Source organism: Dipodomys merriami, unplaced genomic scaffold (assembly GCF_024711535.1).
Source record: "Dipodomys merriami isolate MVZ:Mamm:240054 unplaced genomic scaffold, mDipMer1.0.p SCAF_3, whole genome shotgun sequence".
Lineage (NCBI taxonomy): Eukaryota > Metazoa > Chordata > Mammalia > Rodentia > Heteromyidae > Dipodomys > Dipodomys merriami.
Window position 1 is genome coordinate 72,864,913 of NW_027204492.1, and position 26,901 is coordinate 72,891,813.

The 26,901-nt window shown below is 49.2% G+C and overlaps 2 protein-coding genes across 10 annotated transcripts in view; both read left to right on the plus strand.

Moving 5' to 3' along the window:
* The window catches only part of Med12 (mediator complex subunit 12), a 29,912-nt gene extending 9,074 nt beyond the window's left edge, over positions 1 to 20,838 (plus strand). For 2 of the 6 annotated variants that reach the window (XM_070040284.1, XM_070040287.1), the window contains exons 14-45: positions 280 to 360; positions 829 to 999; positions 1,209 to 1,353; positions 1,522 to 1,572; positions 1,900 to 2,018; positions 2,229 to 2,372; positions 2,793 to 2,956; positions 3,246 to 3,377; positions 3,736 to 3,963; positions 4,139 to 4,283; positions 4,456 to 4,576; positions 6,790 to 6,891; positions 6,991 to 7,104; positions 7,348 to 7,523; positions 7,710 to 7,889; positions 9,175 to 9,246; positions 9,702 to 9,835; positions 9,976 to 10,137; positions 10,824 to 10,935; positions 11,206 to 11,295; positions 12,061 to 12,170; positions 12,423 to 12,558; positions 14,201 to 14,362; positions 15,427 to 15,801; positions 16,245 to 16,395; positions 16,530 to 16,732; positions 16,892 to 16,969; positions 17,059 to 17,276; positions 19,301 to 19,541; positions 19,900 to 20,040; positions 20,239 to 20,320; positions 20,562 to 20,838. In XM_070040284.1, the coding sequence (XP_069896385.1) occupies positions 280 to 360; positions 829 to 999; positions 1,209 to 1,353; positions 1,522 to 1,572; positions 1,900 to 2,018; positions 2,229 to 2,372; positions 2,793 to 2,956; positions 3,246 to 3,377; positions 3,736 to 3,963; positions 4,139 to 4,283; positions 4,456 to 4,576; positions 6,790 to 6,891; positions 6,991 to 7,104; positions 7,348 to 7,523; positions 7,710 to 7,889; positions 9,175 to 9,246; positions 9,702 to 9,835; positions 9,976 to 10,137; positions 10,824 to 10,935; positions 11,206 to 11,295; positions 12,061 to 12,170; positions 12,423 to 12,558; positions 14,201 to 14,362; positions 15,427 to 15,801; positions 16,245 to 16,395; positions 16,530 to 16,732; positions 16,892 to 16,969; positions 17,059 to 17,276; positions 19,301 to 19,541; positions 19,900 to 20,040; positions 20,239 to 20,320; positions 20,562 to 20,605 (4,584 nt within the window). In that variant the 3' untranslated portion in view covers positions 20,606 to 20,838. The remainder of the gene's footprint in view (positions 1 to 279; positions 361 to 828; positions 1,000 to 1,208; positions 1,354 to 1,521; positions 1,573 to 1,899; positions 2,019 to 2,228; positions 2,373 to 2,792; positions 2,957 to 3,245; positions 3,378 to 3,735; positions 3,964 to 4,138; positions 4,284 to 4,455; positions 4,577 to 6,789; positions 6,892 to 6,990; positions 7,105 to 7,347; positions 7,524 to 7,709; positions 7,890 to 9,174; positions 9,247 to 9,701; positions 9,836 to 9,975; positions 10,138 to 10,823; positions 10,936 to 11,205; positions 11,296 to 12,060; positions 12,171 to 12,422; positions 12,559 to 14,200; positions 14,363 to 15,426; positions 15,802 to 16,244; positions 16,396 to 16,529; positions 16,733 to 16,891; positions 16,970 to 17,058; positions 17,277 to 19,300; positions 19,542 to 19,899; positions 20,041 to 20,238; positions 20,321 to 20,561) is intronic. The other 4 variants (XM_070040288.1, XM_070040289.1, XM_070040285.1 and 1 more) reach the window with 4 other exon arrangements.
* A 1,963-nt stretch (positions 20,839 to 22,801) lies between these two features.
* Positions 22,802 to 26,901, plus strand: part of Nlgn3 (neuroligin 3) — a 32,125-nt gene continuing 28,025 nt past the window's right edge. For 2 of the 4 annotated variants that reach the window (XM_070040290.1, XM_070040293.1), the window contains exons 1-2: positions 22,824 to 22,918; positions 25,762 to 26,421. In XM_070040290.1, the coding sequence (XP_069896391.1) occupies positions 25,965 to 26,421 (457 nt within the window). In that variant the 5' untranslated portion in view covers positions 22,824 to 22,918; positions 25,762 to 25,964. Of the gene's footprint in view, positions 22,919 to 24,075; positions 24,538 to 25,761; positions 26,422 to 26,901 lie in introns of those variants that run through there. The other 2 variants (XM_070040292.1, XM_070040291.1) reach the window with 2 other exon arrangements.

Sequence of the window (26,901 nt, forward strand, 5' to 3'; positions counted from 1 at the left end):
CATTCCCATCTTCATGGCCCCCAGAAGCCTCTGAGTCTCTTGCCCAAGAAGGATAATATTTCTTAGCACTTCACAGTTTTTCCACAATCACTCTCATGTGAGATTTTTCACTTGGTCTTCATATCAGCCTTATGAAATACTCTTATCTTGCAAGTGACTGAACAAGGCTTAAATCCAGCATCCAGGCCTTCTCTAGTCTCCTCTTTCCAGTAGTTTGTAGATTGTGAAGAGTAGATACCTGAGACTAAAACAACTTTGCTTACGTTTTTTTGCCCTCAGGACCCTGGGCTCTCCGAATCTATGGACATTGACCCTAGTTCCAGTGTGCTCTTTGAAGACATGGAAAAGCCTGATTTCTCAGTAAGTTAGATCCTGAGCATAGAAGAATTCAACTCCTAGACCCTTCCATTCTGTCTATTTTACATTATGTTATTATTTTTTTGGTCGGTCCTGGGGCTTGAACTCTGGGCTTGGGTGCTGTCCCTGTGCTTGAGCCACATCGCCACTTCAGTTTTCTAGTGGTTTATTGGAGATGAGTCTCACGGACTTTCCTGCCTGGGCTGGCTTTGAACCGAAATCCTCAGATCTCAACCTCCTGAGTAGCTAGGATTACAGCCATGAGCCACCGGTGCCCGGCTTATATTATTTTTTGTTTATGTGGTACAGAGGAATTAAACCCAGGGGCCTCATGCATGTTAGGTGAACAATCTACCACTAAGCCACATACATTCCCAGCCCCTATTGCACCTCTTTTTGGAATCTCTTTATGCTCCCTCATCCCCTGTTTTTTTTTTTTTTCTAAATGTTCTGCTCTTTCAAATCTCTTAGCTCTTCTCTCCTACTATGCCATGTGAGGGGAAAGGCAGCCCATCCCCTGAGAAACCTGATGTTGAAAAGGAGGTGAAACCTCCACCCAAGGAGAAGATAGAAGGGACCCTTGGAGTTCTTTATGACCAGCCACGACACGTGCAGTATGCCACACATTTTCCAATCCCCCAGGTATTGTTCCCTAATAGCTTTCTGACCATCTCTTTTGAACCCAGATAGCTATCTAAGGAATTTGCTGAGGGACTGGAAACAATTCCTGAGGGTGCTGCAGGGTGTGTTGGGAAGGGGCTTGAGCATGGTGGTGCTGCGGGATATGAAACATGCTCTTAGGAGGGCAAGTAGACCTGTACTAGAGTCTGACAAGTGCCACTGGGACACAGGAGGAGTCATGCAGCCATGAGTGCAACCAGCGGTTGGTCGTATTGTTTGGGGTGGGAAAGCAGCGAGATGATGCCCGCCATGCCATCAAGAAAATTACCAAGGATATCTTGAAGGTTCTGAACCGCAAGGGGACAGCAGAAACTGGTGGGTTTGAGACTCTTTGAACAGTTATCCCCCAGAGAATTGCCCTAGTCAGTCTTCCCATGCCCAGTGTAGGGAACTCCTCAGTCGTGTCCCAATATCCTGTCTCTTGGAGTCTCCTGAGAGCTCTAGTCCTTTTGAAACTTCCCCCCTCATTCCCCCCCTCTACAGACCAGCTTGCTCCTATTGTGCCTCTGAATCCTGGAGACCTGACATTCTTAGGTACCTCACAGTAAGCCCCATATTGCCCTCTTGCCCTCCCTCCCTCCCTGGGCCCTCTCCTCCCCTCCCTTCCATCCCTGTATATAATCCTCTAAGGTCCACATAGTCTGTGGCCCTCTAATCCTTTGTTTCATTGTCCCTTCCCTTCATCCCCCAGCCCTTCCCCAACCTCCCTTCCCTTTTCCCTTCTTCCTTTCCTCCATCCTTCCCTCTCCCTCCCCCTCTCCCCCCTCCTAAAACCTCCTGTCCATATCCACCCCCTCCCCAGTCCCCAGTCAACTAGTTGTCTTTTTGATTTTGACTCAACTCTTTCAACTGTCCCCTTAGGTGGGGAGGATGGGCAGAAACGCCGACGCAACCGGCCTGAAGCCTTCCCCACTGCTGAAGACATCTTTGCTAAATTCCAGCACCTTTCACATTATGACCAACACCAGGTCACAGCTCAGGTGTGGGCCTAAGTTAGCCCCCATTCCCACATTCTGGTCTTCTGTCCTGTTTTCCTTTCTCTCTTATCTTTTTTTTTTAGTCCTCTGGGCAGGCTAAAGCCTATTGGTCTTATCCCCTCCTACCATCATCCTTTCCTGCTTCTTGGGTTCTTCCCTCCTTCCATTCTCGTCTCATTCTCACTGCCGTTCATTCCCACTGCCCCTTATCAGGTCTCCCGGAATGTTCTGGAGCAGATCACGAGCTTTGCCCTTGGTATGTCATACCACTTGCCTCTGGTACAGCATGTGCAGTTCATCTTCGACCTCATGGAATATTCACTCAGCATCAGTGGCCTCATCGACTTTGCCATTCAGGTGGGAATGTTAGGGGAGATAAGGGTGGAGAAAGGAATTCACAAGGGAAGGAATAGAACTTCCAGCCATTTTTCCTGGCTATTTGGAAGGGCTAAAAGACGAAGCACAGGTGAAATGGAATATCAGTTTTAAGAGTGCAAGGATAAGAGACCTAAGTGTTCCCTGGGGAGACCCAAGAGACAGATTGGAAACTTGGGCACAAACTGCCCTCTCCCCTGTGGAGTTAGTTCATAAAACTCTGTCCTGGAGATTGGTTTGAGTCAAGGACAGTGGCACATGGTAACAAGGCCCTTATGTCCTGAGTGGGCTCTAGCAGGAAGGGATTCAGGCCTGTCCTTTGCCAGGTTTCTCACAGAAAGGCAAAGTTGTGGATAATGTAAGGATCCTCTTCTCATGTCTTGCTTCCATCCACCCTGCTAGCTGCTGAATGAGCTGAGTGTAGTTGAGGCTGAGCTGCTCCTCAAATCCTCCGATCTGGTGGGCAGCTACACTACCAGCCTGTGCCTGTGCATTGTGGCTGTCCTGCGGCACTACCACGCCTGCCTCATTCTCAACCAGGACCAGATGGCCCAAGTCTTTGAGGGGTAAGCCAGAGCTTCAAAGTAACTGCAACACGGGGTTCTGACAAATGCTGATTGGCCTGCTTGTTACTGAGGTGGGGAAGGTTATCAAGGGCCTTTGTGTCCTGGTCCCTATGTGCCACCAATTGATCCAACCCTAACCGCCCCCCCCCCCGGCCCATCTCTGTTTTTTGTTTTTTGTTTTTGTCTAAGACCGGGACTCGAACTCGGTACCTGACACTTTTGCTCATTGGCTAGTGCTCTACCAACTGAGCCACGCCACCAACCCCCCAACCCTGCCCTCTCATGATAGGCTATGTGGCGTAGTGAAGCATGGGATGAACCGATCTGATGGCTCGTCTGCAGAACGCTGTATCCTTGCTTATCTCTATGATCTGTACACCTCCTGTAGCCATTTAAAGAGCAAATTTGGGGAACTCTTCAGGTAAGAGAGGTAGGAGGTAAGGGATAGAGAGTGGGACCTCCTCCCATCTCCTTCCCATTACCACCCACCTCAGGAGCAGAACACAGCCCATGACCTGCCATCTGTGCAGGGCACTTATGGACTGTGTCCTCCATGTGGCTGCCTAAGAGTGGGCCTTCTTCCTTGCCTTCAAAGGCCCCTCTCTCTTATTCTCACATGGTTCCTTTCCTGCCCAGTCTGCTGTGGCCCAGTGCCCTTTTCTTGTCCCAGTCCCAACGTCCCTACATCCTTCACTCTTTTTTTTTCTTTTTCCCCCTTTTTGGCCATCCCTTACCTCACCAGAATTTCTTTATCACTGTTATTTCCCCAACCCCTGCAGTGACTTTTGCTCAAAGGTGAAGAACACCATCTACTGCAATGTGGAGCCATCAGAATCCAATATGCGTTGGGCACCTGAGTTTATGATTGATACCTTAGAGAACCCGTCAGCTCACACCTTCACCTACACAGGGCTGGGCAAGAGTCTTAGTGAGAACCCTGCTAATCGCTACAGCTTTGTCTGCAATGCTCTTATGCATGTCTGTGTGGGGCACCATGACCCTGACAGGTATGGGATGTTCTTAATGAGGAATAGACATCATGCTCCTGACAGATATTGGGAGGGATAACATACCTGGGAGGTATTATACCCTTGATTATTACTTAGGCAGAGCTGAAAAATGAATGACTCTAAGGTTTTGTGGAGAAAGGCTTTTCCTAAGAGCATTTGTACTTTTCTCTAGGGTGAATGACATCGCAATCTTGTGTGCAGAGCTGACTGGCTACTGCAAGTCACTGAGTGCAGAGTGGCTAGGAGTACTAAAGGCCTTGTGCTGTTCCTCGAACAATGGCACTTGTGGTTTCAACGATCTCCTGTGCAATGTAGATGTGAGCCTTGGGGTGGGGTTTTTCTGGGGAGTGGAGTAGTTAATGGGCAGAGGTCTGGCAATGATCATCAAAATCATTGTGGAGGGTCAAAGTTGAGTAGAGTGGTGACAGGGTACATTGAGTGGGGGCCCATTCTCCACACCCAGCCATGGTATCTTACTCTTCCTTCTAGGTCAGTGACCTGTCTTTTCATGATTCTCTGGCTACTTTTGTTGCCATCCTCATTGCTCGCCAGTGTTTGCTCCTAGAAGATCTGATTCGCTGTGCTGCCATCCCTTCACTCCTCAATGCCGGTAAACTACCAATCTGCAATCTCTAGAATGTTAGGACCCCACATTTCAGTATGTACCTCATGGCCATCCCTTTTGTGGAATATCCTGCTGAGTCTCTGACCATCACCAGAAAGTCAGTACTTTGGTGCCTCTCAGGCAGGAAGGGGCCTATTTTCTTTCTTACCTTCCTTGCTTGCTTGCTTGCTTGCTTGCTTTGTCAGTCATGGGGTTTGAGCCCTGAGACTGGGCGCTGTCCCTCGGCTCTTCAGCTCAAGGCTAGCGCTTTACCACTTGAGCCACAGCACCACTTCCGGTTCTGGTTTTCTAGTGGTTTATTGGAGGTAAGAGTCTCACAGACTTTTCCTCGACTTTCCTGCCCAGGCAGGCTTTGAACCAAGATCCTTAGATCTCAGCCTCCTGAGTAGCTAGGATTAAAGGCGTGAGCCACCCGGTGCCTGGCTTAATATATATATATATATATATATATATATATATATATATATATATATATTTTTTTTTTTTTTTTTTTTTTTTTTTTTTTTTTTTTTGCCAGTCCTGGGCTTGAACTGTGGGCCTGGGCCCTGTCCCTCAGCTCTTCAGATCAAGGCAAGCGCTCTACCACTTGAACCACAATGCACTTCCAGTTTTCTGGTGGTTTATTGGACATAAGAATCTCACAGATGGGGCTGGGAAGGTGGCTTATTGGTAGAGCGCTTGCCTTGCATGCATGAGGCCCTGGGTTCGATTCCTCAGCACCACATAAGCAGAAAAAAAAAGCCGGGAGTGGCACTGTGGCTCAAGTGGTAGAGTGTTAGCTTTGAGCTGAAAAGTTGAAGGACAGCACCCAGGCCCAGAGTTCAGGCCCACGACTGGACCAAAAAAAAAACAAAACAAAACAAAAAAAAGAATCTCACAGATGCCTGGTGCTGGTGGCTCATTAGAAAACTAGAAGTGGGCCGGGCGCTGGTGGCTCACGCCTGTAATCCTAGCTACTCAGGAGGCTGAGATCTGAGGATCGCGGTTCAAAGCCAGCCCGGGCAGGAGAGACCGTGAGACTCCTATCTCCAATAAACCACCAGAAAACCGGAAGTGGCGCTGTAGCTCAAGTGGTAGAGCACTCGCCTTGAGCTGAAGAGCTGAGGGACAGCGCTCAGGCCCAGAGTTCAAGCCCCACGACCGACAAAAAAAAAAAAAAAAGAAAACTAGAAGTGGTGCTGTGGCTCAAGCGGTAGAGCTGGCTCAAGCGGTAGAGCGCTTGCCTTGAGCTGAAGAGCCCAGGCCCAGAGTTCAAGACCCATGACCAAAAAAAAAAAAAGGACAAACAAAAAAAGAATCTCACAGACTTTCCTGCCCTGGCTGGCTTTGAACCATGATCCTCAAATCTTAGCCTCATGAGTAGCTAGGATTACAGGGGTGAGCCACCCACACCCAGCAGGGGGCCTATTTTCTAACACTACTTTTGTAGCCGTGAGCTTTACATTTGTTTTTTTTTTTTGTTTTTTTTTGTTGTTTTTTTTTGCCAGTCATGGTGCCTGAACTCTTGGCCTGGGCACTGTTCCTCAGCTCTTCAGCTCAAGGCTGGTGCTCTACCACTTGAGCCACAGCACCACTTCCAGCTTTTTCTGCTTATGTGGTGCTGAGGAATCGAACCCAGGGCCTCATGCATGCAAGGCAAGCACTCTACCACTGAGCCACCTTCCCAGCCCTGAGCTTTACATTTGTGTGCATGTGCATGTTTGTACAGTGCTGGAGATTGAACTTATGCTTGCCACTGAGCCAATGCCCCAGTCCCAATGGCCCTTCCATTTTTTGACCTTTCAACTACATGACAATTCTTTGCTCTACCTCTCAGTATTATATTGCCTTTTCTCTTTTCATCTTACTGGTATTCCTCCTTTATGCTCTTTTTCAACATACACACACAGACACACACACATACACACAGAGATGGTGTTAGTTCATTAATTCAGTTCCTCCTTTCCTCTTTACAGGACTGCTTTTTCCATTGCTGGTGCTTCAACACAGGCCCATGCACTCTCCCTAAGCTTTTTCCCCCAAAGCTGGCACTCTACCACTTGAGCCATACCTCTATTTAGCTTTTGGTGGTTAGTTGGAGATAAGAGTATTGTAGATCTTCAAACCAGGATTCTTAGATCTCATCCTCCTGAGTAGCTAGGATTATAGGTGTGGGTCACCAGCAGCTGGCTAGATCTGCTTGTTTTTCTTCCTTTTAGCTTGTAGTGAACAGGACTCTGAGCCAGGAGCTCGGCTTACGTGCCGCATCCTCCTCCACCTTTTCAAGACACCACAACTCAATCCTTGCCAGTCTGATGGAAGTAAGTGACCCTGATTGGAGCTAGGAAGCAGTAGAAAGTGAGGCTTTTCTGTCCCACTGTTTCTATTCTTGCTTCCCCTAACTTCAGCTCCCTCTCCAGACAAGCCTGCAGTCGGAATCCGTTCCTCCTGTGACCGCCACCTGCTGGCTGCCTCCCAGAACCGCATTGTGGATGGAGCTGTGTTTGCTGTTCTCAAGGCTGTGTTTGTACTTGGTAAGGGGGTAGGAAGGGAGTGGTGCCAGAAGTGTGTATAGGGTGGAGTGCCAGCTAAACTACAAGGGGCAGTCTTTTTCCCTCCCGAAGGTGGTCTCTCTGACCTTTGGGGGGGAGAGAGAAGTATTTCTGTCCCATAGAGCATCATTTGGGGGAGTTTCTGCCTCTGTGGGCCAGGGTGGGTTCTCCACACAGTGTTCTGATCTCATTCTGCTCTCCCTATCTCCCACCCGTGAACCACAGGGGATGCGGAACTGAAGGGTTCAGGCTTCACTGTGACAGGAGGAACAGAAGAACTTCCAGAAGAGGAGGGAGGGGGTGGCAGTGGTGGTCGGAGGCAGGGTGGCCGCAACATCTCTGTGGAGACAGCCAGTCTGGATGTCTATGCCAAGTACGTGCTGCGCAGCATCTGCCAACAGGTCAGTCTCACCTTCCTTCCCCCCCACCTCCTAAATGCCTCTGTATAATATAGTCTTGTTTCCCAGCCCATGATCACACCACCTCTCTACTATACATCAGATCCCTTATTCACCCCTCAGCACATCCCTTTTTTCCTGCCTACATGCTGTTTTCCCCCAGTCTCCCTGATTTATCATCTTCCTCAGGAATGGGTAGGAGAACGTTGCCTTAAGTCATTATGTGAAGACAGCAATGACCTGCAAGATCCAGTGTTGAGTAGCGCCCAGGCCCAGCGTCTCATGCAGCTCATCTGTTATCCACATCGACTGCTGGACAATGAGGATGGTGAAAATCCCCAGCGACAGCGCATTAAGCGTATTCTTCAGGTAGGCCAAAGTGATAGGGGTCCTGAAGGAGGCAATGGGTCCCCATTTGGGGAGAAACACTAGGAAATGAGAAGAAGAGAGAAGAGTCAGGAAGAACAACAAAGATGTAGGAGAAAGGGAAGAGGAGAAACAGCTGCAGCATTGTTTCTAGTAAATCCAATATAGCCTATCCTTGAAACTAATGGTTAGGTAACATGCAGCTATCAGGAGGGAGTGCAGCTCAGCAGTGGGAGGCATAGCAAATAGGAGGCCTACTTTTTGGCTTTATATGTTTGACACTTGGGCTGTGATTGAGTAATGGAGTAGTAATAGTGATTACTTATTGAGGATATACTTTGAGCACAGATGCTGCACAGTGCATACATTTTACCATTTGGTCTTTAAAAACCTAGAAGGTGGCTCTGAGTATCTCTGTTTGACCAATGAGGAAATAGGTTTGAAGAGATTAATTAGCTTGTTCAAGGTCACATAGCTAGTAAATTTAGATTCAGTCTGTGAACCTCAGTATGCCTGTACCACCGTGTGTGTGAGTGGGGGGTGTGTGCATGGTCCTGGGGCTTGAACTCAGGGCCTGGGCACATCCTTGAGCTTCTTTTGCTCAGGGCTAGCACTCTACTACTTGAACTCTATAGCTCCATTTCTAGACTTTTTGGTAGGTAATTGGAGATGAGTCTCACAGATTTTCCTGCCCAGGCTGGCTTTGAACTACTATTGTCAGCTTTCAGCCTCTTGAGTAGCTAGAATTATAAGCATGAGCTGCTGACACACGGCTGTACCCTCCCCCCTTTTAAACTTAATCACACTGCTGGCTCAGTATTTTTCGGGTGAAAAACTAAGGCAATGGAGGAAAAAGTAAAGGAATGAGGTCTCTTTAGCCCAGAGGACATAGTGCTGAAGGCAGATTGGCTAACAGTAGCTTCATAGGACTTTGAAAGATTTTCCTGTAAGGGACTTTGAGCAGCTGATCTAAAACAACAGAGGCAGGCTTCAACCTTTAACGTCAAGGATTTAAAGGTTAAGCATTAAGTAGAACTTTAGGAATCAAAGAGAAAAATCAAGAGAAATCTTTCTTGAATCATATTTAAAATAGGCCAAGTTTTAAAGAATTCTGAATTATTTCAATGTGGTCTTTCCTAAAGAGAGGAGTATAGAGGTCCCTTTTAGGCCTCTGGGATCTTGTGATTCAAGGTCATGGGAGGTAGGGAATTGGCCACAGGATGTTTGTAACTGGAAGTGATACAGTGATGACTGACCTGAGGATGGGTGGTGGGGGATTCTACAACAGAACTTGGACCAGTGGACCATGCGCCAGTCTTCGTTGGAGCTGCAGCTTATGATCAAGCAGACACCTAACAATGTGAGTAGTGCCTTCCAAGGCCTTCATTTTCCCCTGCCCACTTCCAGCTCCGTGTGTTAATGTGGGTAGCTACTATATAAGAATCTAGGTCCTACACTTGCACTCTTGACTAAGTGAAATAACAAGGGCTGGGAAATGGCAGACATGTGGAATGGATGATAAGAAAAATGGGTTGGGAGTGTTAGAGTTATGAGCTATGGGGTAGCTTGGTTGTGGTGGTGGAAGAAACTGTTTCTATGGTCATAGACATAAAGAGGTGTGCAGAAGGGAAGACAGTGGGGAAATATGGAGGTGCTGGAGGACATAACTTCCCACAGTGTGATCCCTACCTTCTTGTCAACCTCCCTAGATTGCTTTTCTTTTTCTTAATCTCCCATCTCTCCTACCATCTATTTTTCTTTTCCCCCAGCTATTTATTTATTTTTTATCACCTCCATGACTTTTATTCTTTCCAGGAGATGAACTCCCTCTTAGAGAACATTGCCAAGGCCACAATTGAAGTTTTCCAACAGTCAGCTGAGACAGGGTCATCTTCTGGAAGCACTGCAAACAACATGCCCAGCAACAGCAAAACCAAACCTGTGCTCAGGTTGGGCAGAAACATGTCCAGATTCATCCTTTTAGAATGCTAGTATGACTGATGTCTCTGTGTAAAGAAGATGCTGGGGGATGAAAGGAGAGAATAAATTGTTCAAACTCCTCTCTAACCCCATATCTTCTGTCTTCCAGCTCTCTAGAACGCTCTGGTGTATGGCTGGTGGCCCCCCTCATTGCCAAACTGCCTACTTCAGTCCAGGGGCATGTATTAAAGGCTGCTGGGGAGGAATTGGAGAAGGGTCAGCATCTAGGTTCCTCTTCCCGCAAAGAACGTGATCGACAAAAGCAGAAGAGGTAAAGGGGCTTAAGAGCCTAGGATTGAGGAGTAGGAAGGAAACAAGGCTGGACTAGGGAAGAATAAAATTTGGGGTTGAGGACTGAGAGTAGACATTCCAGAGAAGTGGAAAAATCAGAGGATAAGAGTGGCATAGATAAGAATAATAGGTCACATCTTAAGAGAATAGTCTGAGCCTGCTGATGGTTCACTTCTGCACTCCTACCTACTCAGGGGATGGAGTTTGGGAGCAGAGCAATTTAAGACCACCCAGGCAAAAAGCTCACAAGACCCCATCTCAGACAATAGCTGGGTGCTGTGGCACAAGCCTATTATCCTAGCTATGTGGGAGAATTCAAGAGGATCATGGTTCTAGGTCATCCTGGGCAAGCAATGTTCATGGGACATGCCTGTCATCTCAGTTATGGTGGAAAGCATAAATTAGGGGATTACAATCCAGACCAGCCTAGGCAAAAAGTGAGATCCTATCTCACAAATAACTAGAGCAAATAGGGCTTAGTGGTATAGCTTAAGTCAGTCATGGAGTGCCTGTCTAACAAGTGCAAAGCCCTAAGTTCAAATATGAATACTGAAAGAAATAAACATAGACTCTAGGACATGGAGAAATGAGGTCAGAAATTGCTTGACCCACTGTCTCCTCTCCTCCTCCTTCCCCTCCCATTTTCTATTTTTCTTTTCCTTTTAGCATGTCCCTGTTAAGCCAGCAGCCCTTTTTATCCCTGGTGCTGACATGTCTAAAAGGGCAGGATGAACAACGTGAAGGACTCCTTGCCTCCCTTCATAGCCAGGTGCACCAGGTATGGATCTGTGGGTCATGGAGGTAGCAGCATAATGAGGAAGGACACACCTAAGAAGCCACTGTGTACTTGAAACTCTCATTACTTTCTGATCAACACACACTGAGTGCTTTGGAATAGAAATGAGAAAATCCCTGAGATGCATGATAAACGTTTCAATTCTATTTTTTTTTTTGAGACTGGGATTCATACTCAATATCTTACACTTTCACTCATTGGCTGTCATTCTACCACCTGAACCATGCCTCCAACCCCTTGCTTCAATTCTAGATTGTGACTAATTGGCGAGAGAACCAGTACTTAGATGATTGCAAACCAAAACAGCTAATGCATGAGGCACTCAAACTGCGGCTCAATCTGGTGAGGAGGAGCTGGGGAGAAACAAGGGGTAGGGCTGGAAGTCAGTAAAGAAGCCCAGACTGGGGAGGGCAGGGTTGAGGATGGAGGTCCCAGATTTTGGAGGGGGGTCTTTGAATATGAACTCTGTTCTCCTAAAGGATGTAAAGACTAAAAGTGGATGAAGGGACCAAATCCCTGTGGTCTGGGTCCAATAGGTTGCATACAATGGATCCTTGCAGAGATTCTGCCTCAATAGTGGAGATTTTTTTTGTCAGTCCTGAGGCTTGAACTTGGGGCCTGGGCACTGTCCCTGAGCCTTATTGCTCAAGGCTAGGACTCAACCACTTGAGCCACAGCTCCACGTCTGCTTTTTTGGTAGTTTAGTTGGAGATGCGAGTCTCATAGGCTTTCTTGCCTAGGTTGGCTTTGAACTGTGATCCTCAGATCTCAGTATCTTGAAGAGCTAGGATCACAGACTTGAACCACCAATGCCTGGCTCAGTATCTGATAGTCTAACGGGGCCCTAGAAATACTAGGAATCCATTATGGGATGTCAAGTGGAATGTTGGAAATCATTTAGTTCAACTCCTAACTCTTTATAAGGAAATAGTGGCTCAGAGGTATCGAATTCAGCTGCTGGCCTAAGAATTATGTTGCAAATCATAGGCACAAATGATGGGACATAGCCTTGGGTTCCAACTCCCACCCATTCAGGTTCTAACTTAACTTTCCTTAAGCACTGGCTGTTTGCCTGTGAGCCATCTGACTGACTTGTGGCCCTGGCAGGTGGGGGGTATGTTTGACACAGTGCAGCGCAGCACCCAGCAGACCACAGAGTGGGCCGTGCTCCTCCTGGAGATCATCATCAGTGGCACTGTAGACATGCAGTCCAACAAGTACGCACCCTGCCTTGCCCTGCCCTGCCCTGCTCTGCCCTGCAGTACTGGACTCTGGAGAAGCCCCCTACACCCATGCTAGCTGCATAAGCCACTCAAATCAGGGTGGCTCTATGTCTCTAGATTCCCCCAGGGTCTTGGTGTCCTTGGGGTAACATAGCAAGCACCTCTCCCCTACCTGCTTATGACCTTCCCCAGTCCCTTTTTTCTTTTGACTTCTCTGGTTCTCTTCCTGGCTTTCCACTCACACAGTGAACTCTTTACTACTGTGCTGGACATGCTGAGTGTGCTCATCAATGGGACATTGGCTGCAGACATGTCTAGCATCTCACAAGGCAGCATGGAAGAAAACAAACGTGCATACATGAACCTGGTGAAGAAGCTGCAGGTGAGCAGAAGAGACAAGGGCATGGTTTTGGGGTACTTGAGTATTTGGTTGTCAGCTCCTGCTGCCCTGGCTTTGCATTTGCTAGCCAGCCTCATGGACTTATTCTGTCGTAAGCCAAAAGAGGACTGGGAATGTGACTTAGTGGTGGAGTGCTTGCCTAGCATGCATGAATCCCTGGGTTCAATTCCTCAGCACTACATAAACAGAAAAAGCTGGAAGTGGTCTTGTGGCTCAAGTGGTAGAGTGCTAGCCTTTAGCAAAAGCAACTCAGGGACAGTGCCCAGGCCCTTAGTTCAAGTTTTGTGTGTCTGCTCTTGGTTAGCAGGTGCGTGCGTGTGTGCGTGCGTGCGTGCGTGCGTGTGTGTGTGTGTGTGTGTGTGTGTGTTGGTCCTGGGCTTGAGTTCAGAGCCTGGGTCTTGTCCCTCAGCTGATCAAGGCTACCACTCTACCATTTGAGCCTCAGTTCTACTTCTAGCTTTTGGTTTCTCATTTCTAGATTTTTTGGTGGTTAATTGGAAACAAGGGTTTCTTTTCTTTGTTTTTTTGGGGGGGTCTGGTCTTGGGGCCTGAACTCTGGGCCTGGGCACTGTCCCTCAGCTCTTAAGCTCAAGGCTAGCACTCTACCACTTGAGCTACAGCGCCACTTCCGGCTTTTTTCTTTTTGCTTATGTGGTGCTGAGGAATTGGACCCAGGGCCTCTGGCATACAAGGCAAGCGCTCTACCACTGAGCCGTCTTCCCAGCCCGGAAACAAGGGTTTTGCTAGCATTGCTATCCAGGCTGGCTTTAAACTATGATCCTCAGATCTCAGCATCCTAAATAGCTAGGATTATAGGCACAAGCTACCAGTGGCTAGCTTCCTTTTTTTTTTCTTTTTAAACCAATCCTGGGGCTTGAACTAAGGGCCTGGGCACTGTCCCTGAGTTGCTTTTGCTAAAGGCTAGCACTCTACCACTTGAGCCACAAGACCACTTCCAGCTTTTTCTGTTTATGTAGTGCTGAGGAATTGAACCCAGGGATTCATGCATGCTAGGCAAGCACTCCACCACTAAGTCACATTCCCAGTCCTCCTTTGGTTTTCTTTTTTCTCTTTTTCTTTTTTTGTTGGTCATGGGACTTGAACTCTAGGCCTGGGCACTGTTCCTGAGGTCTTCAGCTCAAGGCTAGTGTTCTACCACTTGAGCCACTTCTGGTTTTCTGGTGGTGAATTGGAGATAAGAGTCTCATGGACTTTCCTGTCCTGGTTGGCTTTGAACCACCATCCTCAGATCTCAGCCTCTTGAGTAGCTAGGGTTACAGGCGTGAGCCACCAGGGCCCGGCTCCTCCTTTTGGTTTTTGAGGCAGGTTGTCAGTATATAGCTCAAGTTGGGGCCTCTCTCTATCCTTCTGTTTCAGTCTCCCAAGTGCTAGGATTACAGGCATGTACCACCATGCCTGGCTCTGAGTATCTTCTTTATGCCAGGTTCTGTGCTACTTGAGACATGCCAGCCTTCTTTTTGTCTATCTGAACTTTTTTGTCTGAGACTGAGACTTGAACCCAGTACCTGATGCTTTCACTCATTGGCTAGAGTCCTACCAACTAAGTGAACCACACCTCCAACCACTATCTTTGAACTCTTGTCCTGTCTTCTTGTGCCTGCAGAAGGAGTTGGGGGAATGCCAGTCAGACAGTCTGGAAAAGGTTCACCAACTTCTGCCACTGCCCAAGCAGACGCGAGATGTCATCACTTGTGAGCCACAGGGTTCCCTTATCGACACCAAGGGCAACAAAATTGCTGGCTTCGATTCCATCTTCAAGAAGGAGGCATGTTCTGCTATCTTCCCTTGTTCTCTGCTTCTTTTCTCTTTTGTGAGGGAACTTCCAGCTCACATAGATTCAGGGTTCATTAGGCTCAGTCCATGGAAATCTGCAAACTTTCTCTGAGCTTTCAGAATCTCCTAGCTTTCCTTTCGTCTCCCTCTCTTTGAAGTTCCATCTTCTTTCCTTGGTCTCTCCCTTCACCTCCCACCTTTTCACATGCCACCACTCTTGGCACCTTGCACCCCTTCTTTCCTTTTCCCCCATCTGCCTCCTCTCCTATCCCATCCATCAGTCCACTTACACCATATCTCTTTTCTCTGTGTGTATGTCTCTGTCCTCCACCTACCCATCTCTGCTCAGTTTTCTTTTTTCCCCATCTGTCAGTTGCAGTATTTGTTGAGTTAACTGTTTTCTTTGTGTACAGTAGAGAGGGGACAGACAGGGTGTAGACTTTAAAACCCAAAGTGCATTTCCTTCATATATACATTCTCTCCCTTTCTTTCCTCTCCCATGTGTGTCTGCCTCTGTCTCTGCCTCATTCTCTTTTGGCTTTTCTATCTTTCTCCACTTGCCTCTCTTTCCAAACTCTTTTTATTTCTGTTTCTGACTCTGCCTTTCTCTGCCAGTCTTTAGTCTTTCCCCGTCTTCTCTCCCTCTCCCTGCCTTCTCTTTCCCTTTCTCTCTTTTCTCTCTGTCCTTTCCTATTTTTGTCTTATGTGAATGTCAGTTCTCTCCTTTCCTGCTCTCTTCCTTTGTCTATTCTCACCTTGTTCTGTGCCTCTGTCTCTGCTTCTTCCCCCTCTGCCTCTGCTGCATCTTTCTCTACTGGCTTCATTTCTCCCTTCCATATCTCTCCTCTCTGGCCTTGCTTTCTTTCCACATAATGCTCTTTCCTGCAGGTAAGTGTATCAATGTGCTGGAGTATGTCTTTTCTCTATCACCCCTGTCTGAAACTTTTTCCTGTATTAAAATGGTCATCAGATATTTTGCTCCCTTTACAAGTTCTTATGGCCTACCTTCTGTGTTCAGAGTGTTCATAGCTCATTGTCTCTCATTTTCTGGAGCAGGGTCTACAGGTTTCTACCAAACAAAAGATCTCTCCCTGGGACCTATTCGAGGGCTTGAAGCCATCAGCACCACTTTCCTGGGGCTGGTTTGGCACTGTCCGGGTGGACCGGCGAGTGGCTCGGGGAGAGGAGCAGCAGAGACTGTTGCTCTACCATACACACCTGCGGCCTCGGCCTCGAGCTTATTACCTAGAGCCACTGCCACTGCCTCCAGAAGATGAAGAGCCACCAGCTCCCACACTGCTAGAACCTGAGAAAAAGGCTCCTGAGCCCCCCAAAACTGACAAACCAGGGACAGCTCCACCCAGCACTGAGGAACGCAAGAAGAAGTCCACCAAGGGCAAGAAACGCAGCCAGCCAGCCATCAAGACAGAGGCCAGTGCCACCTCCACCACAGTTCTCCCCCAGTCCTCACTCATGATGGTTTTGTTCACAGTAGAAAAGGGAGGGTTTCTGGTTTACTAGAGGCATGGTAGCACGTGGGAAGTGGGTGCCAGTAGAATCAGGATAAAAATTAATCATATAGTTGGGTGTCTGGTGGCTCAGGAGGCTGAGATCTGAGGATTGCAGTTGGAAGCCAGCCCAGGCAGATTTTTATCTTCAGTTAACCACCAAAAGCAGCCAGAAATGGAACTCTGGCTCGAGTAGTAGAGTGCTAGTCCTGAGCAATAAAACTCAGAGGCAGCCCCAGGCCTTGAGTTGAAGCCCCAGGACAACATTTAAAAATGACCATATAACTGTAGTTCCTTCACCCCATTCTCCCCCACCCACCCCCACTCTTCTACAACCCAGTCACTTCTTTCTGTATACTCATGTAGGACTATGGCATGGGCTCAGGTCGAAGTGGCCCCTATGGTGTGACAGTGCCTCCAGACCTTCTGCACCATGCAAATCCTGGCTCCATATCCCACCTCAGCTACAGGCAGGGCTCCATAGGCCTGTACACCCAGAACCAGCCACTACCTGCAGGTGAGTACCTGCCACAAGCAGAGGTGGAGTCACGTGATCATTCCTCCCTCCTTTGGGGAATGTGGATGAATAGGATTCTGATAAGGGCTGAAAGGATGAGGAACCCAGAGAGGCCAATCTGCTTTCCTTTCCAGGTGGGCCTCGTGTCGACCCATACCGCCCTATGCGATTACCAATGCAGAAGCTGCCAACACGACCAACTTACCCTGGAGTGCTGCCCACAACTATGACTGGCGTCATGGGCCTAGAACCCTCTTATAAGGCCTCTGTGTACCGGCAGCAGCAACCTACAGTGCCCCAGGGACAGCGCCTTCGTCAACAGCTCCAGGCAAAGATAGTGAGAGGGGCAATAGGGAGGGCTGTCAGGGAGAGGGGCTTTGGTGGGTCCCAGGACTGAGGAGACACTTGGGATTTTTCACAAGAACACCCAGGGTGGGAGATACAAGAGAAGAAAGTATTTCCTGAGTTTGAGTTTTCTCTCCTTTTCTTCCTTTAGCAGAGTCAGGGGATGTTGGGTCAGTCATCTGTCCATCAGATGACTCCCAGCTCTTCCTATGGTTTGCAGACCTCCCAGGTAAGAGCCTGGAACTGTGATCCTCAGGGATAAGGAAACAGGCAGCTGCACACACTCATAACCCTGACTCCTCCCTTCCTTCCCTCCAGGGCTATACTTCTTATGTTTCTCATGTGGGACTACAGCAACACACAGGCCCTGCAGGTACCATGGTGCCCCCCAGCTACTCCAGCCAGCCTTATCAGAGCACCCACCCTTCTACCAATCCTACTCTTGTAGATCCTACCCGCCATCTGCAACAGCGGCCCAGTGGCTATGTGCACCAGCAAGCCCCAACCTATGGACATGGACTGACCTCCACTCAAAGGTACTCATAGTAGTGAAGGCCTGGGAAGGAACACTAAGGTATGAGAGAGTATCTGATTTAGGAAAATCTGTGCCTGAAGGTGATCGGACTGGTCTAGACTTTTAGAGACATCAGGAACACTTGCCTGGTCACGTAACCTGAAACCACAAAAGGCTGACATTGGAAAGGACCCTGGAGACTGATAGCCTCACATTTACTATCCTAACATTTCTTTGAGGCTCAGAGAGAAGAAATCATTTATTCAATTCTGATAAGAAAAGATCTGGGATTTATAGATAGAATACATGATAAAGAGTCATCAAAATGTTATTAAGCAGTTCAACTCCAGGGTAGTTAATGTTAGCCAAACCTTAGTTATGACTTGGTAACTGTCATGAGGCTCTGCAGCCTCAAATTCACTGCCAACATGCTAGCACCAAGGTGAAGAGAAATAGCAAAGAAAAACCAGAGTCCCTTACCACAAAGAACTTTTACTAGAGTTCACAAGTAAAACGATTACACAGAGAACTATTTATACAATACAGTGAGTGTAAATAAAATAAATCTATATGGGCACTGGTAACTCACACCTGTAATCATAGCTACTCAGAAGGCTGAGCAGTTCAAAGCAAAAAGCTGGAAATAGAGCAGTGGCTCAAGTGATAGAGCATTAGCCTTGAGCAGAAAAGCTAAATCCAGGCCCTGAGTTCAAACCCCAGTACTGGTACGTATGCACACGCGTGCATGTGCGCACATGCTCGTGCGCACACACAGACACGCAGACACACACACACACACACACACACACACACACACAAACTGGAATACTGTTATACTGTCAGTGTGGACCTGAGTCACCTGAGAAAGGTTCATGAAGGAAGTAAGGCTTGATTTGGCCTTTGATGGATAGTTTTGATGAATATTGTAAAGAGGAGAAAGAAGGACAAGAAGAAGCAATAGGGGAGGGGCTGGGAAGGGTGCTCAGTGGTAGAGTGCTTGCCTTGCATCCATGAGGCCCTGGATTCAATTCCTCAGCACCACATAAGCAGAAAAAGCTGGAAGTGGCGCCGTGGCTCAAATGGTAGAGCACTAGCCTTGGGCTGAAGACCTGGGGACAGTGTCCAGGCCCAGAGTTCAAGCCCCACGACCGACAAAAAAAAAAAAATTATCTTTGCCAGGCGTCGGTGGCTCACTCCTGTAATCCTAGCTACTCAGGAGGCCAAGATCTGAGGATCGAGGTTCAAGCCAGCCTGGGCAGGAAAGACCATGAGACTCCTATCTCCAATAAACCACCAGAAAACCAGAAGTGGCGCTGTAGCTCAAGTGGTAGAGTGCTTGCCTTGAGCTGAAGAGCTGAGGGATAGTGCCCAGGCCCAGAGTTCAGGCCCCACAACTGACCAAAAAAAAAAACCAAACAGAAGCAATAGGGAGCCCAGCTGTCACAGGAGTATGTAGATTCCAGTAGAGATGGCATAAGGAATAGGAGAAAAATTTGAAATGTTACTGGGGAGACAACAAAAAACTTTTTTTGGTTGTGGGGTTTGAACTCTGGGCTCTTCAGCCCAAGGCAAACACTATAGCACTTGAGCCACAGCACCATTTCGGGTTTTCTGGTGGTTAATTGGAGATAAGAGTGTCATGGACTTTCCTGCCTGGGCTGGCTTTGAACCGTGCTCTTCAGATCTCAACCTCCTGAGTAGCTAGGATTACAGGCGTGAGCCACTGGCACCCGGCAACAAAAAACTTTCGATGAGTGTTTACTGAATGACTGTCCTGTGTCGAGACTGTTTTTCATAGGAGAGAAATAGCTAAAACAGAATTGAAAAATTCCTAACTATTAAGGTTATGAGACACTGAAATGGGGTATTGTCTTTGTGCCTTATTCCCTGACCTACAAGTCTGTTCGACTCCAGAAGAACTCCTGGTTAGTGCCAAGAGGAATGAATGCAATGATTTGTTAGTTTCTCTCAGGTCAGGGACCCAGAGTTTGTACCGCCCCCTTTCCCTGCCCTGTGCCTTGACCTTTGGACTTCTTCTCTTTGGAGGTTTTCACACCAGACATTGCAGCAGACATCCATGATAGGTACCATGGCTCCACTGAATGCCCAGGGCGTCCAGGCAGGCGTCCGTTCAGCTTCCATACTGCCTGAGCAGCAACAACAGCAGCAACAGCAGCAGCAGCAACAGCAGCAGCAGCAACAGCAGCAGCAGCAACAGCAGCAACAGCAACAGCAGCAACAGCAGCAACAGTACCACATCCGGCAGCAGCAGCAACAGATCCTGAGGGTGAGGCCTTGGCATTGCATCCAGAACTTAGGAGCCCAAGGAGGGAGGGAAGGACAAATTCTTTCTCCATTATCACCAAGATTAAATGAGGTAGTATGCTGAGTACCCAGCCATGTGGTTGGCCCGTGGTGGTACTGTTTTTGTTGTTGTTTCCTGAGGAACAGAGTGTGCGAATGGACACTGCTGGGTATATAGTAGGTTTACTTTCTTCCTCTGTAGTAATCTGACAAAGGTAGATGGGGATCCAGAGTTTCCTCCTTGTCCTCTTGGGCCCAGCTTACTCTCCCTTCCTGCCCTCATCCTTCCAAGGGAGTCACAGCTCCCTTACTCTCATTAGAAGTATCTTGTATCCTCATAGCAGCAGCAACAGCAGCAGCAGCAACAGCAGCAGCAGCAACAGCAGCAGCAGCAACAACCACCACCACCACAACAACCACACCAGCAGCAGCAACAACAACAGGCGGCACCTCCTCAACCTCAGCCCCAGTCACAGCCCCAGGTAGCTGCTGGATTACAGCTCCAGACTCAGGGACAGCTTGCCCAGACTGGGCATACAGCCAATGAGCTAGGTTGGGGATAGTGTGCGATGGAATAATAGTGAAATGCTACGCATGGTAGTTTATAAAGGATTGGGAGGTAAGGATCAGGAAGGCGATGAAAGGGTAAGAATCCCATCATCTACATTTCTCTGCCTCAGTTCCAGCGCCAGGGGCTTCAACAGACTCAACAGCAGCAACAAACAGCAGCTTTGGTCCGGCAACTCCAACAACAGCTCTCCAGTAAGCCTTGTCTTCCTTTCCAAGGAAAACCGTGGGGAATAAGTGGAGCATGGGGTAACAAATGTAGCAGAGGTGCTGGCTTCAGGCCTAGGTTGTAAGAGAAGATGTTTCCCTTCCTCTTTTTCCCTTTCCCCTTCTCCTTCCCTTCCCTCTGCTTCCCTTCCCACCTAACTAGCTTTTCTCTTGCATAGCCATAAGCATATTTGATCTGCCACCCCTGATGATCTCTGATTTTCCACAGATACCCAGCCACAACCCAGTACCAACATATTTGGACGCTACTGAGCCACGTGGAGGAACTACTTGTGCACTGGATGTAGCCCTAAATACCCTTTTCCTCTTAATTCCCAGTCCTTTTCGTGGGCTAGCACCAGTAGTGGTTGGGGCTCTTCCCTCAGGCTCCATTTTTAATGAATTTTTAGTATTTTTGTTAATGTGAAATATTGAGCTGTTGGGTTTTTGTATATTATTTATAGAGACTCCAGAGCTGTTGCACCCAATACACAGAGCTTTGCAAAGGGAGTGTGTGAGTCTGCGTGTTGGGGAAGGGTCGTCTCTTGGGAGATACTGGGAGCTGTACCAACAAGTCAGAGCCTTCATGCTTCCAGATCATCTTCCCTACTTATCTTCTACCCCCTACAGTTATTTATTTTTTAATGCTACTAACTGAGGCTTGAACTCAGGGCCTCACACTCTCACTTGGCTCACATCCGCTTATGGATGGCAGTATACTGTTTGAACCACACCTCTGCTTCTGGCATTTTTCTGATTGGAGATAAATCTCTCAAGAGTTGTCTGCTTGGGAAGGCATCAACCACTGTCCTCAGATCTTAGCCTCCTGAGTAGCAAGGATTATAAGTGTGAGCCACCAGCACTAGGCTCCCCTACATATCTTAGGTCTGATTGGATTGCTATGCTCTCTTCCCTGCTCCCAGGCAACATCTCTTAGGGGCACAGCTTACCTCCCAGCTAAACTGTTCAGCTCCTTTACTGTCTTCTCCATGGGAGACTTACTGATGGGATTGGGGATGGGCCATTAAGCCTGGGGGAGGGGGAGGAATCAATGGAATCCCATTTTCCTCTACAACAGCCCAGAAGATGGGCCTGGAACAGGCTGGGGTGGGGAAATGACTGACATCCAGCCTACCATTTGTTTGCTGTCTCATGTGATCCTAGTAAGGCAATGAGTGGCATCCTTTCATAAGCTAGAGGACTTCCAGAGAGTCATTTCTGGGTTGAGAAATTGCACTCCATTGGTACTTGCCATCATAGAATAGGTGGCTGTAGGAGGAACTGTTTCCTTTCACATGACCCACCTTGGCAGTTACCCAGGGTGACTGTTGCTCACTCCCATTTTACAGTAGAGAAACTTCCAAACTTCCTCCAGAGTCATATTTGGACCTGGGGCTAGGTCATTCTCATCCTCCTTTGCATTCTGCCTTGGGCCCTAGATCCAAGATTATGAAGAAGAGCCAACTGCTCATAAAGCAGTGGAGTCTCCTGGTCTGCCTAGCTGGGGCTGGAAGAAGCCCAGTTCCAGCCCAATGGCTGCATGGTACAGGAAGATTTGACAACTTAGAGGCATTGTCCAAACAATAGTTGCACTCTTATCATGAAGTACCACATGTGCTGATAAAACTAGGAGTACCAATCAATCAATACCCAAGTTATAAAAATAAAAATCCTTCAAGGTCCATCGATAAAACCCTCCTGTGTGTCTGGGATTTACCAAGTTCCTGAGTTGCAATATGAGGAAGAGCTCCCTGACATGGCAAATGCCAACACAACTCAAATATTTTCTCACTTGACTGTGGCCTGACATACTCAGTGGATCATGGGGGTAAAAGCTTGACTGGGATAAAGGGTGTTTGGAGGAGGTTGGAAGGTACTGTGCTAACCAGATAGGCACACTACATATGGAAGCAGACAATGACACCAGGTTTGAGTGCAGGACAGGTAGAGGCTAAAATGGGCAGACAGCTTGGCATCATGCTGAAGTCTCAAATCTGACCTGCCCCAACAGACATGGCAAGAGAAAGAAACAACATTGACCTTTGGGAGATTGACAGGATCAGGGGACAGTGGCCCCATTGGTGGTTGGTTGCTGCCTGGGTAGTGCTGCAGCTGAAGAGAGGTGAGGGACGCTGGATGAGCTGGAGACATCTATTGCGTGTGACTGGGGGATTCTGCATGCAGTGCCTCAGTTTCTTCCTTTGTGTCAAGGTCTCCTGCTTTGTGAGAAACATTTAGATTAGCTGCCCTGGAAGAACACCTGTCTGATAGCTTGCAATTTGAGGTGTGTTCACTTATAAGGGAGAGGAAGAGTGTGAGCAGAGCCTGCCTGAGCATGAGGTGGGGGGGGGGGGGAAATTGGGCCATGCCCCAGGACTTGAGCCATCTTTGGCACAAAAGGAGTTAATGGCAGGGACCGCGCCCCCCCTGTGTCCGGGCACGCGCAGCGCGCCCCCTCAGTGCGCGGGCACAGCAGCCAGGCTGCCGGAGAGCTGATCTCGGGATTCGGGTGCGGAGCCCTTGGCCTGGAGGCGATATGGGTGGTCCGTGGCGCGGTTCAGTCCCTCACAGCAGCCCAGGGAACAGGTGAGGCCGCCTGCCCCCACCCCCAGTCTCTCATTTTCTAGCTGGCCATCCCTTGCCCCCCATCCTGTCCCCTCCCAATCCCGGACTCCACCATCCTCCAACCAGTAGCTCCCATTCCTTTCAACACTGCGTTCTCCATAGGCACCCCTGACCCTCCAATGTCTCTTTGCTTCGTTTCCCTCTTCTACCTCCTTCCTAAATCCCGCATCTCTATTATCCTCCCATCCGTGGTCCCTCTGTTTCTACAGCCCAGCCCGCATGCTCACCAAAATACCCTTATCCAGGCCCCTAGCCCCATTCCTGTATTGCATGTTGCCAGTCCCCCCTCCCCTGCAGTGCAGCCCCATCCCCCTTCCCTCATAGCATCTCCTAGCCAGGTTCCTTCCCCCACACTCTGCAGCCCCCCCACCCAATGGAGGCCTTTATTCTATCCTCCCCATTCCGGTGCAACTCCATCCCCCAATACAGTTCCGATTCCTCATAGTCCCCAACACTGCAGTTCTCAATAGTACTCCATTCCTACACAATGCCCCTTGCCTGGTGCTCCCAATACCAGCTCCTGCCCCCCCCAAGTGCCCCCCAGATGTCATTTTCATCCCAGCATTGCTATTTCCCGTTGTCTTTTCCCAAATGCTAGTTGGACTGGAACGGAGATCTTGGCCTTGGGATCCTACAGTGGGTTTTAGGGTACAGAGGGCATTTGGGGGTCGGTCCGCTTGTCTAGGTATTTATGGGGGAAGGGCTGCAGGAAATTGACTCAAAGGGGAATTTGGCATTTGGCGCCGAAGGGTTACTGGAGAGGGAGGCATCTTGAAAGGGTTAATGGAATTTGTGAGGTGGGAGCAGCACCGAGGGGGTTAATTGGGGGGGGGGGTTGCTGGCAGGGAAGCCGTGTGAATGAGCGGTCTGTGCCCCAGGGTTGCCATGGAGATGGTGAATGGGGGGATTGTGTGAACTCAGCTGCGGACTATCCCCCCCCATATACACACCCACCCACTCCCTCCTGCCCCACCTCCCTACTCCTACCCCTTCCTTCCCCTTCCCCTCCTCCCCTCCAGCAGGATGCATTCTGGGCAGTGTCTGGGATCTTCCCCCCCATGCTTAGCTCCCCATTTCCTCTGATCTCCCACCCTTTTAGTCACTTTGTCCACCCTCCTCTTCTCTCTTTCTTCTTCCTCCTCCTCTGTCGCCACCACTGCTGCCGCCGTTGCTGCTGCTTCTCCTCCTCCTCCTCGTCCTCCTCCTCCTCATCCTCCTCCTCTTCTTTTCTTCTTCTTCTTCTTCTTCTTCTTCTTCTTCTTCTTCTTCTTCTTCTTCTTCTTCTTCTTCTTCTTCTTCTTCTTCTTCTTCTTCTTCTTCTTCTTCTCCTTCCTCTTCCTCTTCCTCCTCCTCCTTCCTCTTCCTCTTCCCCTCCTCCTCCTTTCTCTTTCTCTCTGTCTCTCTCTCCCCTTTTTCTTCCTCCTCCTCCTCCTCTTCCATTGTCACTCATACACACACATGCACACACACATACACATATTCTCATTCCCCTCTTGTGGTGGCCGATTGCCGGGCGTTCCCATCTCCCTCCCCCACCCCTTCAGCTACTTCTTAAAGGAGCAGGCCTGCAATCTCAGAAGGTGGGAGAAATGGGGTGAAAAGGAAATGTGTGTGTGTGTGTGTGTGTGTGTGTGTGTGTGTGTGTGTGTGCGCGCGCGCGCACATGTGCATGCGTGGATGTCCATGCAGGACTGTCTGTGTGTACCTGTGTGTATGTGTTGACTGTTTAACTGTGTCAGAAGGCCTGTGTGTCTGTGTTGCTATTTCTGTTTCTGTCTCCACCTATGTGTCACCATTATGCTGCATGTGTCTGGATATTTACCTATGCGGGTATGAGTGATTTTTTTTTTGAGTAAGTCTCTGTATGTGTGTCTGAATATTTCACTCTGTGAAGCTTTGGCTGTGTGGGGTGCTGTCTCAGAATGTGGGACTATATCAAGGGATCTCTGTGGGTTTGGAATGCATGTCTGTGTGCGTGAATATGGTAGTGTCCACGATGCTGGCTTGGTCTCTCTCACTGCCTTTTTGAGTCTTTGTGAGTTTTCCCCCACTATGAGTCTTTGAGTGTGTATGCCCACAGTCCGTTGTTTATTTTACACTGGACTAGCATCCAAAATGCCTAGCATGCTCCACAGAATGGGTTCTGGCATTGGGTATGAATGAAGAGAGAGGCAGCAGAAAGGACCAGGGCTTAAGGGTTTGGATGAAGACTTAGGAGCAATGTCCATAAAGGATATGGGTATTCTAGTAGATGGCTGTCATACCCTGTTCTTGCCTGAGGATGAAGGGGTCTCAGTGGCATCTACCACTTATCTGCTGCCTCTCCTTATGAGTTCATGTCCTAGAATGAGTTGACCATCTTCCCATCTTCTGATGTGGAGATCCCTGTGTGGGGTTACCAGGTCTCAAGGGCTAGACAGTTCAGTGTTCACACAGCATGTCCAGGGACCTGAGTTCCATTTCCAGCTCTCTCCAACACCACCATGCCTTGCTACTATAGCTCCAGCAGTCCCTGGCAAACTCCATTGGCTGTGGAGTTGAACCTGACTGTGAACTTGGAGTAGTGACAACTGTCACTCTGTTCATCTCCTTAGAATTTCTACCTATGCCATGCATATAGAATGGTTCTGACAGGCTGTGGATCACCTGGGAGTCCCCTGGAACATGGTTCGTGATACCTCTTCAATTATAGGAGCATAGGCCAAGCTCAGTAGAGCTGCCCCCACTTGCCCACCCACCCACCCAAGACCCACTCTGCAGCCCTCAGACACTCTCGGATGACACATGCCTCCCTCTTTCCACAGGCCTGTCTGGCCCTGAGGGAGTCCCCTTTGGAAGCGGTGGTGCTTGGACGACCTGCTCTCTACGTTGCTGGGCACCTGTAGGTGTCCCCCGAGAGCTCAGTTTTGAGGTTCAAGTCAGTGTGGCCATGAAGGGGCTGCCTATTGGGCTGATGCTGTGACTGACCCTGGAGTCTGCCTCTCCTGCCAGTCCCCCTGCCCGGAACATGTGGCTGCGGCTTGGCCCGCCCTCGCTGTCCCTGAGCCCCACGCCCACAGTTGGCCGGAGCCTGTGCCTCAGTCTGTGGTTTCTCAGTTTAGTGCTGAGGGCCAGTACCCAGACCCCAGCACCCACGGTCAATACTCACTTTGGGAAGCTAAGGGGTGCCCGGGTGCCATTGCCCAGTGAGATCCTGGGGCCTGTGGATCAATACTTGGGGGTGCCCTACGCAGCTCCCCCAATCGGCGAGAAACGTTTCCTGCCCCCTGAACCACCCCCATCGTGGTCAGGCATTCGGAACGCCACACACTTTCCCCCAGTGTGCCCCCAGAACATCCACACAGCTGTGCCCGAAGTCATGCTGCCAGTGTGGTTCACTGCCAACCTGGATATCGTCGCCACTTACATCCAGGAGCCTAATGAAGACTGCCTCTACCTGAATGTCTATGTGCCCACGGAGGATGGTGAGTGCTATGGCCAGGCATTGTACCCTCCCTGCCTCCCGCCTGCCCTGCTGTGTTTGTGGCTTGCATGTGGTTGTGTGCCCTGCAGCATGAGTCTGTCTGTCTGTGAAACTGCTTCTAACCATCACTCTGCTCGGCCTCCCCTCTCCCCTCCCTGTTCTTCCCTCTCCCAGCATTGTCCGAGCTCCCATGTGTGAGTGACACTGTTGCCAGGAGGGGACTGGCCAGGCCTGGGAGCTTTGACAGGTCTAGGTCCAGTGCTGGAAGGGGGTGCCCTGGGGAGTATGGGTCTCTGCTGGCAGCTGCCCCGCGGGAGGATGCTGGCTCCACCAGGCCCCACCCCCCACCCCATTGCCACGCCACCTGCTTCAAAAGGTGGTAGGTGTGTGTGGCTGAGCAAGCTGGGTGTGTGTGGTGGGGGACTTGGGGGGGCAAGACAAGTGGGCAAAGCTTAGGTGCCTCCTCTTCACTAGCTGATGC